The sequence below is a fragment of the Anarhichas minor genome, unplaced genomic scaffold (genome assembly GCF_050575085.1).
Source record: "Anarhichas minor isolate MPS153535 unplaced genomic scaffold, ASM5057508v1 ptg000073l, whole genome shotgun sequence".
NCBI classification, from domain to species: Eukaryota; Metazoa; Chordata; class Actinopteri; order Perciformes; family Anarhichadidae; genus Anarhichas; species Anarhichas minor.
Window position 1 is genome coordinate 2,968,149 of NW_027466519.1, and position 15,846 is coordinate 2,983,994.

At 40.2% G+C, this 15,846-nt stretch overlaps 1 protein-coding gene across 3 annotated transcripts in view; it reads left to right on the forward strand.

The window, feature by feature from the left end:
* cntfr (ciliary neurotrophic factor receptor) overlaps positions 1–15,846 on the forward strand; it is a 200,688-nt gene that overhangs the window by 165,706 nt on the left and 19,136 nt on the right. For all 3 annotated transcript variants that reach the window (XM_076079893.1, XM_076079894.1, XM_076079892.1), the window contains 3 exons: positions 5,050–5,167; positions 5,996–6,162; positions 12,795–12,958. In XM_076079893.1, the coding sequence (XP_075936008.1) occupies positions 5,050–5,167; positions 5,996–6,162; positions 12,795–12,958 (449 nt within the window). The remainder of the gene's footprint in view (positions 1–5,049; positions 5,168–5,995; positions 6,163–12,794; positions 12,959–15,846) is intronic.

The following is a 15,846-nucleotide window of genomic DNA, read 5'->3' on the forward strand; positions in this document are numbered from 1 at the left end:
CAGAAGAGAAAGTATGTCTTCTAGAGAGAGAAAGAACTGCAACATCACTTTACTTAGAGCACAGTAGCGAGTGGGGCAACAGCGGGCTGGTGTGACTACGCGCTTTGCAGGATTTATTTGAACTTTTACGCACGTCTAAAAGCCTTAAATCTCATCAACGGATTTTGCATTCCCATGTAGAATCTTAACACCTTCGAGAAGGATTTGGTTGAATGCAGGTAAACAGTGGAGAGCAAAAGACTGTTGTCTGATGATGAGTTAACTTTTTATTGGTTCAAAATGAGTTTGTAAACTGGCTACTTGTCAAACGACGCGGTTGTACACGTTGTCTCTCGTCTCCAACTCCAGTCTCGAATCTCAAGTTGCTGATCGGACTGTAAATAATGAGCAGCGCACGGAAAAGTAAGTCTTGGGCCGAACATCCGCAGACTGCACCGGAGCCCCAGAAGTAGAACCCCTATTCTGCTACCAGAGGCTTATCCGTCGTCAGATGCACAGTAAAAAATCTGACGACAAGGACGATGTGTCATGCAACGTATAGCATGACACACATGAAATAAATAAAAAAACATGGATTTTTTAAGTAATTTAAAGAGATAGACTGCACTTAAAATAATGTCTGCTTTAAAGTCAGGTGCCAAACCCGAGCTTGTATAGATTCTCAGGTTTGGTTTGCGATTGGGATCTTATGAATATAAAGTGTCTCTTTTCTTCTCTTGTTGGTCTCAGTATTCATGAGCCACAGGCTGCTCTAAGTTGTGTCTCTGACCTATTACCATTTAAAAGTAACCCCACTAACCACTTGGGCATGCACACATGTGCACACTCACAGGTGTGTGTTTCATGAGGATCACAAAGCCCCATGAAACACATTTTGTTTTGCAATTCAAACCACATGATGAAAGTGCATTTATTCATGAGCGGTGTCCTGTCTGCCACTGATTCAGATCAGGGGGTTCGCCAATAAAGAGCATACACAATGACATTTTAATTAGAACTATTGTTTTATGTGCCTTAATATTCATACAGTCTTTGATGCACATTATCTCTTGTCCTGTCTTCTCCATCCTGTTTCAACCTCCATTTTCATTAGATCCAAAGACAGCTTTTGATGTTTATTGTTATTGAGGCAACCGAGCGCCATGTGCATGTTAACGTTAAGTTTTTCAAGGTTACATTAGTCAAGTGTTATGAATGAATGCTGTCTTGTCTCATCTCATCTTTTTCATGTATTTGCCTTAATCTTTGTTTCTCTTTTCTTCTCTTCTCCCTGTTCCTCGCCTCCTTTTTACCATCCTGTCCTTATTTCCCTCCTTTCTTTCTTCTGGAATCTCATACATTGCAACAACTTTATTTCCTCTTCAACTGTTTGTTTAGTTTATTGTGTTTTATTATTTCAGGTTCATAGCAGCACTTAAGTCGAGTCAAGGCACTTTCCTCAAACTGACCGATTACTCACTTACTCAAGCAATCCAGGGCGTGTAAACTTAAACCACATGGACTTCCAAGCAACTTCCATTGGGCGAAGTTTTGATAACTTGTATCAGCAGCAGTCCAGTGTTTGCTTTGTCCTCGCCTCTTTCTATTGTGCTTGAGTTTCAAACCGTAGCATTCAGATGTCCACATCTGTCTCCTTAAACACATACACCTTTGTGTTATGGGGGACGTTTACAGTAGTATTCATGGTTCGGATCGCGTTTTCCCTCTTAACAAAGCACACACTTTAGTCCCCTTGGAGGAGCCCAACAGTGCACTGCCAGTGAACTGCAGTTCGAGGTGTCTCAGCAGTGGTTTGATTGAAGCCCCTCACACGTGGCAAGACAAACTAAATTAAAGGAGTAAACACTCCAGAGTGCAAACAAACCACTCCAAACATAGCTGGCGTCAACACACATCTCTGCTCGTCCTCTCCACGCCTGCATTCCTTCACCTTCCCTCTGTTATCATTGAACTTCTCCAGATCTGTAATAAGCTGGTTTGATTGATCATGGCTAATTCTAAAAAGCCGATAGGAATACCTGCAGCTCTCTTTGTGTGTGTGGGTGTGTGTGACTTTGACGGAAGCTCTCAGATGAGGAGCCAATTGATTGAGATGGCCCCAATTAGTCTCTGTGATTAATTGAGTGTGATTGGATGTCGTCCCGGGCACCTCCTCGTTGACGTTATTGACAGGCTAATTAGTTGCCGTGGTGACCGCTTAAACACAGCTTATTGTGTGTGACTCTGAAATGACCCTATAGAAGCCAATCAAGCCTACTTCTTGATTGTGTGTGCGTGGGTGTATGTGGCCAAATACTCCTTGAGGGGTAGTTCTGATATCATTATTATGAAATAATTAGACAGGGTGCTGCTACAATTTGTGGAAATGTTATTATTTTATTTAGCCATCATAAATACAAAACATAGGATTACTCGTATTCATGTTTTTCATCAAGAACAAGATTATTCATCCAAGAGAGAAGTTTCAGCATCCAACAGGAAGCAGACAGCGATAAAGACGGAACCGCACCACACTTACTTAATGCTGAAATTACAAAACATTACAGGATAATGTCTCTGAGACTGGATGCAAATGAACCTATATAATCATCAGTGATGAGAGGAATACTTGAGATGTGTTGGATAAATTGGCCCTTGGGTATTTTTGTCTAGCGCTACAGAAAGAAAACACACTGTGGCACTTACATGTGATGTCGACGGGAATTGTCCCATCTGCTTGTTGTAACTCCCTCCCTCCTGAGGGATTGCCTTTCCACTCGTGCTGTTGTTCTCCACTGTTCATTTTATCCCACATTGAAACACTTTGATTGTTGCTTCTTTTTTTGCCACAAAATACTCGTTTCTGATTGCTGGTATCTCTGCTCACCAATATAACTATAGCTTTCTAAATTGGTGCTCATGATGATCCGGACTTTATTAGATGGTGAACAATATTAACACACTTACATAAATGGTTAGCTTCGTGTTCCACATCTTGTTATCCAAAGTTTAAGTAATATATATATATATTTAATTCATTCATTCATTTATTATAGATAGATGTTTAAAGGGCCATATAGTAATCATAATGCACTCCAAATATATGGTATAACTATAGGGGACACTTCTGGTATGTACAGTTCTTAGCCTTTATCTCATCAGTGTTAGTTTCCAATTTGGAGTCTAACACACTTTGTGTACTTTTACTTTACTTTGTGCAACATTTTATACATCATTGCATCTCTATCTAGATCAACATTCAGGCCATTGTTGAAAGGACATTCAGAATACAACACGCTTTATCAGCCCCATTTCAGGGTCACAAATCTAATCTCTTGAATTTAACTCTCTAAAATACTGAAAATAGCAGAAAATATTATTTGAAATAGTCCATTTCTCTCTATGCTCCTTAAAGTAGGGTGGGGTCTCCTTTCATCACTGTTCTGTAAAAGCATTCACTTTCTTTCTCTGGCCACACCCTAGAAGTCCTGTTCTACAAACACATTGGGAGCTATCCTTTTTCCCCACAGGGGACAGACATCCTGCTCGACTGAGCAGCTCATGCAGTGTTTCCCATGTCCACACTGAATGGGTTAGTGGCTCTTAAAGACAGGATGACCCATCCCACCCATTCGACTCTGGTGTGCATTACTGACTGCTATATGAAGAATCAAAGTGTGTGAACGTGGCTGTTATCAGTCAACGTATCTTATCAGGAGTATACAATACTTACTGGCTGCGATCCAATATTTAATAACTAAAGTCCAATGCCAGCCCCATATATTATCAAAGCGATATACTGCAGCATAGCCAATGAAGCACCATGTGTGGATAGAAAACGCTGCAATTTAGATCAAGAAAAGATAAAGAAGAAACAGAATACAGAGTTGAAAAATGATTTATAGGTAAAACATAACATAAAGAAATGGGTTTTTGTGATGTCGCACTGTACACTCACTGTATGTCACATGCAGTAGAGATAACGAGGGTAAAAGGGTAAGAAGCTGTGGGGAGAAAAAGAGGGAGTGGTGGACGAGTGCGCGGTTGACTAGCCGTGAAGAAAAGGCCCTAATCTTGGAGGAGGCCAGAGTTGGCGTAACATCACTTTTTCTGGCCGCCCTCTTTTATTCTTCTGTTGCTCCACCACTCCAATATCCTTCCTTTCTCCACACACCATCTCCCATCCCAGCTTCTTTACTTTCCTCTGTCTCTCCAATTCCTCCAGATGTTCTCCATCGCCTTCTGCATTAATCGTTTTCTTAAATAATTTAAATTTGATTGAATTGTCCCAGACATGTGTCCTGGCTAACACATATTTCACTAGAAGGTTTTCAGCTCACTTTTTCTTTTACATCCAACATTCAGACGGCTTAGGGGACAAAAAATCAATGCAAATACAGTCAATTTCAGAATAATTGCCTGCAGTCACAATATTTAACCGTGCTGCAGTCATTAGATAAAAACAAGAGGAAGCAGATATGCTGTTTGCCCAGTGACAGAGTGAGCAGGAGTGATACATTGATTAAAATCCGGTGTTGAATCTGTCCTGACATTTCTTAACAACGTGGTCTCTCAATACAAATTGAATCAAGATATCAGTTTTAATACTTCTAGGTTTGCCTAAGCTTGAGGTTTATACAAAATATAAGTGATGAAAGCTAAAGGAAGTTGTTTTAGCTTGCAGGTATATAATTGATCTAAATCGATCCCTCTTAATGAGTCTAACTTTAATTAATGTGTGTAATAAAAAAATAAATTACACAAACACAAGCAATCACAACTAAACAAATTAAAAGCATATCTCATAAAACACAGAGACGTAACTTAATTAAAACGGTGACGTCATGTATGTATGAAATAGTTGATCAAGAATGAATAATTCAAAGAGGAAATGTGTAATTAGAGACACAGCTGCTTTGGATTTAATTCATGGGAGCTGTATTACTTTGATATCTCTCTGGTATGTCTCTGTTTTTTCTTAAAGCCTATTTCCAAAACTCTGCTTAGTTCTTAATTATATAATATACTCTGTAGGTTAACATGTCTTTTTTTATTTTATTCTTTCTGCAGTTCCTCCTCGTGAGCCCACAGTCACCTGTCGATCCAACACCTACCCTAAAGGCTTCTACTGCAGCTGGCACCAACTGCACCCGACGTACATCCCCACCACCTTTGAAGTGGACGTACAGTAAGTGCATTGGTCTTGTGTCTGGGTGCAACTTTTACAATTACATGCTAAAGTCATTATTGGTGTGTCATGCAAAGACCTAGCTTACATTAAGTGACACGACTTAAAGTTTTACTACAACATATGCATTCTTTTTTTTAATTCATGCAATCATTGGGACACACAGATATTTTGAGGGGTCTGTTGCTCTAACCTGAAAAAGGGGGATGAAGACGCGAAGTCACCTAGGGGGTTATGGTAATTTGGTGATGGCATGTTTTAACAGTAGGTAGACCGTAGAGACTGTGCGGATGGAGACCCAGCGAGTCCGCCTCCCTCAGGTTCTCTTTGACACACCCAGATCACAGAGTCCCACAGCTCACACCACAGCAGGTGGACTCTGCCTTCACTGATTTTGTAACACCGACATCATTCTGTTTGAATAATGTTGAGTAGTGGAAAAGAGAGAACAGTGAGAAGTATAGATGAGGACAATGAGGACTCACAGCAAGAGTCGTTGGTAACTACTGTATAGTGTCCAGCTCAGCCAGTCATCAGGTGGTGCTTTGAGTGATTATTTACTGTATTTCTATGCCAACAGCTCCCCATTCTTCTGAACAGCGTTTGTTTTTTTTACCTTTTGCCCCAAAAAATATTCACGACTGACTAAATAAAGTTGTAAAGGCGTATTTAGGCCTGAAGACCAAACAACAAATGTACAAAGATAAAACCTAAGGAGGTATAATCAACAGTTTAAAAAGTTGAAGTAAACCATCCTCTGCCTCACTCACGTCTGTCCTTGTTTCTACTCTATCTGCTCCTAACTTTTCATTTTCCTCTGCTCTTCAGACACAACCAGCGTTCACTGGAGGTGCAGAAAGATCCAGACCACAAGAATCGCTGTCGTGTACGTTTCCCCGAGGTCTTCTCCAGCTTCCCCTACAAAGTGAATGTGACGGCAGTCAATGCTTTGGGGAAAGCCTCTGCCACAACTTCTTTTGAAGAGTCCAGTATAGGTAAGATAGATGCCATGTGAAGTGTTATTATAGTTGTGGTGTTCTATTACACGCTTGTAACCAAATTTGATACAAACACGATGCATGTTCATGGTGAAGCAGGAATGTTTACTGAAGAGGTTTTGAATGGATCATTTTTGTTTCCTTCTAACTCATTCAGGCTGCAGAGTATTAACGCTTTTCATTAAAGTTTATAAGCAGCTCTTTATTTGAACTTAGTTCAGGGACACATCTGAGATCCTTTTCCCACACAGATCGACAAAAAATTTGGCAACAAAAATAAGAATTAAGACGCAGAGTGTCGAGGCATCTCTTTGAGGATGCCAACCCTTGAGCAATGGTAACGCATTTGCTTGACCACAGATGACTGATTTCATTGACTTCTTGTTCCCTTCGGAGATTTGTTGCACACACAGTTGTGCTCGGTGCCAGAAAGACAAAGGAAATTGGAATTTCAATGGCCAAATAAATGTCTCCCAGCTGAAAGGAGAGTGCACAGCTTTTTCTTTTTTGCTTTAACCAACAGCAGTCCATTAGCAAGAAACCCACTGACTGTGCACCCCTGTCATTACCAAAGGCACTATATAATAAACATGCTACCTCTGAACCTTTTCTGCAGCAAACAGTATTTGAGGCTTGGACGGGTTGTGGCAGTCACAAATCAAAGGTCTGGTTTCTCACTGAAAGTAGCAGATAACCCAAACAGCAGCTGCAATGGAAGCATATTTTTAGTCATATTTAATGTAAGAATTAACCAGAAAAGTTTGTTACTTCATCTGCTTTTTCCCCTTTTAAATTATAAAATTCATTAATGTGGTAAGTAGTTTGAAAAATAAATACAGTTTGGATTGTGAAGTTTTTGTTCACTTAGGCGGCAGAAGGCTATATAATAATAGCAAGACTCTTAGAATTCATAAGCGACTCAGGCTGGAAAGCAGTGAAGAGGAGAAATCCATTTTAAAGAAGGAATGAGAAGTACTTTAATAGATAAGGGAAGTGCTGCCAGCGGTCCTCAGCTCTGTTGTAATGCTCAGAGCGCGATATGGGTGTGCATGATGCATAAACACACACACAGACACCAATGGGGCTGTGAGCGACTGTGTGGAGTGTGTCGGCCGAGAGGGCGAGGTATTGAAAAAGAGAGAGTGTGTGTGTGTGTGTGTACATACGTAACCAAATGAGGCAGTGACATGCTCTGCCAAGCCCCGGACACAGGACTCATGAAAATGCTAATACTAGCCGGATTAGCGCCTCGGCTGAGGAAATATCCCTCAACTATTGGTGATCGCAAAACACCCCACTGCTCCTTTCTTTCCTTCTGCTTTCTCTTTTATGCCCACGTACCCTTCATGTGACTTTGTACTTCTTCCCCTGTTCCCTCCTATTTTGCTTCTTCCTCCTTCTCTATCACCAGCCACAGCTTCTCAAATACCATTTGTGTGACAAATGTCGTCCGTCCTCACTATTATTTTTAGATACATTTCTTAAAGTTTGCTTTTAAGCCAGGCGGCAACCTCCCATTCTGAAGAGTAAAGCCTTAAAGCATTCCATGTATTCTATCTAATAGCCAGCAGGGGGCGACTCCTCTAGTTGCAAAAAGAAGTCTATGAGAAAATAACTCTGCTTCTCACTTGATTTATTACCTCAGTAAACATTGTAAACATGAGTTTATTGTCTTAATCGCTAGATTCAAGTCTTCTTCAATACAGCATGATGTTCATTTAGAAAACAGCAGCCCACAAACCAATGGGTGATGTCACTGTGACGATGTCCACTTCTTATATACAGTCTGTGTTTTAAGTCGAAATTTTGTTTTCTTTTTGTCTAAATTGTTTAGTTAAATTGCAGCTAGGAAACAATAAAATAGTGTCGTATCACCACATTATATCGGTAGACTTTATGTACACTTTATGTCTTAGCAGGCTAAAGCTTGCTTCCTTTGCCTGCAATGCGCTACATGATCGCTTGCTTTTTATTTTAGTACAACTTACAAAACAATGCAGCTGCTGATTGATCACAATGAGAGTTGAAAGCAACAGGAACCTCTTTTTTATTCAGACTTGAACACAAGAACAGTATCTTGCAAATAAGAGAGACTTTGAAAAGATCTTTTTTTTTTAATTTTACAAATTGCTCGTTGAAAGCCAAAGCCTAAAAATGTAGTTTTCAAATTAAACAAAAACTGTTGTGAATGGGGTCTTCCCCTCTCCCTTGCTGGGTTAATCTGTTTTCTAACTTTTTCTAAGTGTTTCAAATAGTTTGCCTTCTCTCACCCCTCTTGCTCTCCTCCCCTCATCTCCTCCTTGTTCCTGCATTGTTAAAAGTATTTCCCATGCCATTCTAAGTTGTAAGCCACATTCATTATCAGGGACAACGAGGCAGATCGTAAATAAATAAAACAATTTCATGCTTCCTGGTGCACTTCAGAATTCTGAGTGGGAGTAAGAAGATTCTCAACTGTCCTTGTTCATCCGACCAAAGCTGGGATGAAATTAGAAGAGATTGTGTGTGTGTGTGTGTGTGTGTGTGTGTGTGTGTGTGTGTGTGTCCTCACATGTGCATGCTCTGGGTACAGTTACAAAGAGAACCCTCAATGGAAGTTTCAGACTCATCAAATGATAACTTAAAGCTTTCCTGTGCCAAGATGATCAAACGATGACTGATCTTGTCTAAAGTGTAAAGACTTCTAAAGTTGAAGCTTGTTTTACTTACACAGATTTTTTTTTGTCAACTCTAACTAGCCCACCTGAGCATGATTAAGGACTACATTATTTATTCTTTGTGATTAAAATGAATATAATTTCAAAGGGGGAATGTAGCTGCAGTAGGTTTCTTCCAGCACCATTAAATCGTCTGTCACTTTCATCCTTTCAATTAATACTTAGAAATGGAGGGCTCATATTCAGGTTTCTCTTGTGGCTGCTTTACGGTGGTTTGTGTGCAGGTCTTAGGAGGAGCCAGTACATGTTGACTTCAGTCAATAGAAGTGAAGTTAAGAGGATAATAACAGCAGTGTAAAATACTTTAATGCAACACCCTGGAGCTATTTTCAGTAGCTGTCTCGTTTTTTTTTGTCTCTGATATTTTTCAAATAAGGAGCCCAGACTGCACTGACAAGCTGGTTTGTTGTTCAAGATTTAGCTATTTTAAAAAATCAGTTTGTTGTCATATTTTTCTAATTTCAGCAGATTCAGCAAGGAAGGTCAGATGTCAGCATTGTCTACAAAAAAAAGCAGCTAGACAACTAGAGCTGGCAGACGTTTAGAGGCATGTTTACTAAGAGATGCACTGTTTACTACCATGCACAAAACGTAGCGTAAGTCCAACTGTCTCTGGGACGGCAGCGGATTTCTTACTGTTCCAACTTCCAACTAAAAATACCGAAGGCGCAGGCATTGTCTCAAGAGCTGCAGATCTGCTTCATATTAATAAACTCCCCGTGGTCTTAGTATTCCAGATATGAGAAGATATGTTGGAGTATGACTGCCATCTATAATTTATTTTGCATGAGAGAAAACCTGACACAGAACTTTCTGATGTGCTTTTTAAAATTCCCATTTATTCTCTTTGCCTGTTGTAGCTTTGAACAAATAGGACAGCAGCCATGTGAATTAAGGACGTACGTTCTAGTCATTTAATTATGTGAGCAGGAGATTTTGTTTCAGTGAGTCCATGAAAGGAACCCAATCCGTGCTCTGTTACTGCCATGCTTTACATTTACTGTACACCCACAAAACGTTTGTGCACATAGAATGGCACTTGTTACACATTTCATGTACAGTAGAGTTTAGTTGGAATTACCTCCTAATTAAAATACAGTCTGCTTCCAACAATGAGCCTGAATGGAAGGAGGAGCTATTGTGCCGTACTTCTTTTAAAAAAAGAGGACAATTTTTTTACCCTTTTCGTTCCATTTTCCTTATTTCTGTAAGATTTCACTGCAGATCGAAGCACTCATTTTCTCTCTATTTCCCCCATCAAACATCTGTTTTGCTTTAAAACGATTCATAGATTCCACTTCTTTCTTCTTCTTTTTTTTTTAAAAGCCCATTTATTTGAAAGGAAATCTGGCGTAGTGTGGGAGAGAAGAGCTACAGGGTTTCTAGATGTCTTGTGTTTTTTTTTAGCAGGCATACAAACCTGGCTGCATTAAGTAAAAGCACTAGATGCTGCACAGTAATGGTTTTAGAAACACTACAATCAGATATTCAGGTCATGTACTTTGGTAAGCGTACATCTACGAGCAGATGTAGCTTTTGCAGTTCTCTTCTGTTTTACTGCTTGATTGCTGCACAGTCTTTGCCACCTGGACAGCCTTGAAGCTACACTTTTTCTTTTTTAGAAAGAAAGATTAGCCACTCTCCCTCCCACTCTCTTGTTCCATTTTCAGCAAGACAGTGAGCATAATGGTCTCGCAAGTATAGCTGTTTGAAAGATTAGACTTTTATGTTACGGTATACCTGTTCACTTGCATCATCACCAGAGAGACAGAACGGGCTGCAGTGAATGTTGCAACATGAGACTTAAAGGAGGAAAGAGTAACGGTAATGTGGATGCAAATGTGAATGAACGGAGTCAAGGGAGTCATGACAGACGTTTTCAGGCCGAGCATGGACAAAAATTACATTTGATAAAATTACAACCTCATTTGAATTTGTTGGCAATTGACAATTTGCAGAACAGAATTGAGAAGGATGTCTATCTACCTGCAACATTCCTTTAAGTTTAATGGACGCTGTGAAATGCTTTGAGCCCATTGATCTGTTCCTCGCCATGTTTTGGTGTTTTGGTCAGTGACGTCCCAGACTCTCATTGTCTCACTTTTCATTGAAGTCCTTTCCGTCGTTCAGCGCTAGTATTATTAGAAGTGCTTCAAAAGGAGAATGTGTTCATTACTCATGCAACACAAAGCTCATACTCTGTTTCAAGTCAGATGAATACTTTAAAAGCCTTTGGGGACTCCCTACCCATACAGATTTATCTCTGTTTTGTTCCGTCCCTGCACATGTTTCCTTCTGTTGGACAAATCGGGATGTGGACAAAGACGATGAGTTTCTGATCTCTAGTCTCTACTGACTTCACTTTGGTTTCATTCTGCCTGTATGCACTGTTCCGTCTTTCTTTCTCTCTCTCGCTCTTTATTTCTTCCCGTCTCTATTTCATCTTTTCACACATTTACTTGAAGAAGGTCACAATGAGATGAATATGTCTTTCTCAAGGGAGAAAGCTGTCGGTCTGCTTTTATCTGTCTTTTATCATCTCCATCGGTCTTTCATATTTTCATTATTCATTCTATGAAGGTCACACTGAGAGAGATGCCTGTTTGTTTGTCTGTGTCTGTATGTGCTTTGAGTGCTGTCTGTTTAGGTGCCTTACCGCATGTATGTCGTTGCGGGTTTCACCCAAATTGATTTCATCCTCTTGTACTTTATCTGTATGTGTATTATCAGACATTCTGGTTGTTACTGCAGCTATCCATTCTCTATTGTAATATCATACGTGTGTGTAGCTGAGAAAAGGTTTCATGTAGCTGAAGTGGCAGGCCAGTGTGTTCCCTAGTGAGAGTGATCCAACAAAGACCGGGTCATTCAATATCTTATGAAAAGCATTGCATAGAATTGGCTCAATTTCTCTGTCTGCGTGTCCTTCTCAGTTGACAGGTATTCAGAAACACAACATGTATACATGCCTTTCTCTCAGGGACTCGTAGGCTTCCCGTCTTCTGCCTCGCAACAGTTCCCTCAAACATTGTCAGCTTCTGCCTTTGTCCTCACCGCTGTCTTTCACTGATAAATGAACAACCTCCCTCTGAATATTTATTTTTCATTGGAGTACATGGTGACCTTAAGAAAACCATGCAATAATGATAATAATAATGATCCTTAGTCATAAGAAGGAAGAGGCGTAGAGAGAGAACCCTTCTTATAAATGACTTCTTAACCTTAAAAGGTTAAGAGTAAAAAAATAAATAAATGCATTAGAGACTGAAATATCCTGTCTTTTAGTTCCTAGTATGAGTCAAGGTTCAAAAACTCTGCATCATGCACCTCAATAGCATCTTTCATTAGACCTTCTCTGGCCTTCTCTTCCCTCATGTTTCAAACTCCATGTCCCTAGTTTATAATGTTTTCTATCAAATATTTAAAGTCGCAAGCCAAAAGGTCGTATTCACATTATCGCAGAAATACTCCTCCTGCATTATTATTGCTTTATCAACAAAATTTGAATTTTTGCCGCACCCCCACTCCACTCGGTTCCGTCACAACACACCACTGTGAGCCAAGCAGTCATGACCACTGCTTGAACTGAAAAATGGACGAAAACGTGTGTTTCTCAATTTCCAGAACTGCACGATAATAAATTGGCCTCACATCGAGAACAGACAAAAAATATATATGTTCAGTTGGAAACGTATCGGCTTTCAGATGCAGTCACAAGGTTTGTTGCAAAGTCCCCGTGTGAGTCCCTGAAACATAGAAATGGACTGCTCGCAGCATTGCCATTGTAGCTAAGGTGGCACTGCGCTAAACAGGAGTTCCAGGGTGGTAAACTCTGCTCCAAGAAATGCTGAACTTGTATGTGTTGTATCGGTGGGGTGCCCCTTTAACTAACTGTTCTCATCCACCACACAGTTAAACCAGACCCCCCGGAGCGCGTCACGGCGACCCCGATCCGTTTCAACGCCCGCAGGCTGGAGGTGTCCTGGCACAGCCCCGCCACCTGGCCTGACATCGACAACTTCCCTCTGAAATACTTCCTGCGATACCGGCCACTCATCAAAGAGCAGTGGCAGCATGTGAGTAGCGCTGCTGTGTGTGTGTGTGTGTGTGTGTGTGTGTGTGTGTGTGTGTGTGTGTGTGTGTGTGTGTGTGTGTGTGTGTGTGTGTGTGTGTGTGTGTGTGTGTGTGTGTGATACAGAGGGAGAGAGAGAGAAACAGAGAGTTCACACAACTGTACAGTTTGGCATTTGGTTTTGAGGTCACGATTCGACACATTAAGTGAAAACTAAACACATGGACATTAATCACACACTGTAAAAATGAGCTCCTCACTTATGAGTAACATAGCTTGTCCTGAGAAAAGTCTGTCTGACACATGTAACAACTATGCAGTAAGTGAAGGGAGTTATAAACGGTCAAGAGTGTTTGTCCAGATACAGCTCCATTACCAAAAGCTGTAAGTCAACATTGAAAAACACCTGTAAGATTATGATTCATTATATGGTATTTGAAAACCTCTGGTGAGCACGTATTCATTTTTTTCTCTGGAAATGGTGCTCTAAAGAAAAAGACTGGCCTCCCTCCATTTTGCAGATTGAGTTCCACCTCATTGCAAAAATATTTCTCAAAAGGAAATGGCAAGTTTTCCAGAGGCAAGATAGATTGTCTTTTAACAATGAAAAAATCTAATTTTTTACCAGTTTTTGTCATCTATAGAAAAATAGACTGTAGTTATTTGTCCAGAGAGATGCCTCTGAGACCAGTTAGATATGAAATGATCCAACCTGTATCGGTTTGAGTTTGATCCCTAGTCAGACAGACATAATCGCTCAGCTTCTTTGGTCTATGTTACTGTATCTGACTCTTTTTTGTAGGTTCAGATCCCTCAGGGCTTCGTATAGTAAAAGCATATGTGTCCACTATAGGATTCCTGGGATGAATGCTCCCTCTACTAAGGTCTAGCATTGCAGCGTTATTATCATGCCCGTCAATGGTTCGCAATGGTGTTGTTCCAAGAACTTGGGTTACAGACTCTCACATGGAAAAACACACATTTTCTTTGTCAGTCGTCCTCTCGCGCTTTCCATTCCGGCATGTATCCTTCAACAAGTGTCTCTGTCGTTACCTCACTGTGTCAACATTTCCTTCCTTTGTTCTCACTCTTTCCTATGTCTTTCCATTTACCATAACAGCAGCTCTTCACGCATTTATGTGGGGGGTATCTTCATCTGTCGTTTGTGTCATTTGTTCAGTATGATAAACATGAAATAATATGTAAAATATCAATGTATCAAATCATTTTCACTGTGACTATTTGGCACCACTTGGTGTTGCGTTCTCCTAGTTCAGACACAGCTGAACTGAAGATGTGAATGCACCTGAGATGAGCGAACCCTCAAGACATTCTTAGTTTTAATTATTCTCCTAATTAGGCTGCTTGCAGTCCGTTCCCAGCAATGAACTGGGGGCTTATTGTTGATATTAATTACAGCAATTAGACTTATTGATTTAATGTTTCAAGTGATTCATCAAGTACAAGGATTAGCTGATTCCTGCTTCTCAAAAGTTTTGATCAGTTTTATATTATTAACCACTGAATTGTTTTTAGGTTTTTAAGTGTTGAAACAAAACACTCAAACTGAAAATGTTATTTCGGCCTCAGGGAACTACTGAAAGGTATTTTTGCATTATTTTTCCTGCAATCTCTAAACAAGAAATGGAACAATATGTCACAGTAAAACTACATTTAGTTATCCAACATGCACCACAGCTATCTAGCTACATGTTAGAGCTATGCTCAGACCTTTAGTCACACATATACGGTTATTATCCACATTCACTCTCTCCTTCTCATTCTCACAGCAGTTGGAATGAGGAAAGTTAAAATTACGCCTCAGATCTTTGTGGTATAAATTGATGATTAAACTTGGCACACACTCTTAGTTCACCTTGGTGCCCTCAACACTAATCAATCAATATGTGAACCGGTGCATAGCGGGAAAGATGGGAAACCTTAAGTCAATATTTGGATTGGCTAAGAACACATAATTTGTAAATTACACAAATAGGGTGGGTGACAGCTGAAAGACCGCAGGGTTTTTGGCTTTTGCAGTGTTCTTTGATGGATGTCTTCATGGTGGTGCTTTTCATTTTTGCAGCAGTAAATGTGGTTTTCAGAAGGGGGGAACCACTTCTGCACCGTGATCATTTCATGATTGCACTTCTGCCCCTTTTATGAGGAGTTAGCTCAGAGTGTTGGTCCTCAATCCTGCAGAGAGAGCTTGTTAATAGATATATAATTGTCTAGCATGAACACAGTGACAGACTGTGCAAACGAAATGACAACTTAGTCTGATTATCAGACCCTGAATTTGTTTCTTCTTAATGGCCGTTACAGTCATTCCCATCGTTTCTGTGGGCTGGACTTAATGCTACAGAACAAATGAAAGCTGCCATAACACGAGCATGTTAACACGTCTGCCCCTCTTGAGTGCCTGTGAACAAACCCAGCCCACCATTGCATGTGCAGTTTTCATATTGACATATAATGGTGTTGCCATGTTATGAGCAGAAACCTCTATATAAATATATGTTGATTATAGCAGCTTGTCAGTGGCTACTGCCATTAGAGCTGATCATGGCAGAGCATACTGCAGACTGCATATTTAATGACTGTATAGCACTCTTGAGCAAAACATTTAGGCTTAAAGCTGTGGCATAAATCATTAGGTAGAGTTAAATGAGGTTGCCAAAATAAGATGCAATGTTTATTGGCCCCATCTAAACCTCATTAATTATAGCCTCAGAGGTTGAATACTAATTTAAGTTGTTAGTATTGCTGAGGAATTCACCTTAAATGTGGGTGAGAATGGCTTTCACGCGTAACATTTTGAAATGTGTTTTGAGTTAGGAATGAAAGCGGCGGCGTGATCAGATTGATCTTTAGAGGAAACCATCCATCCTG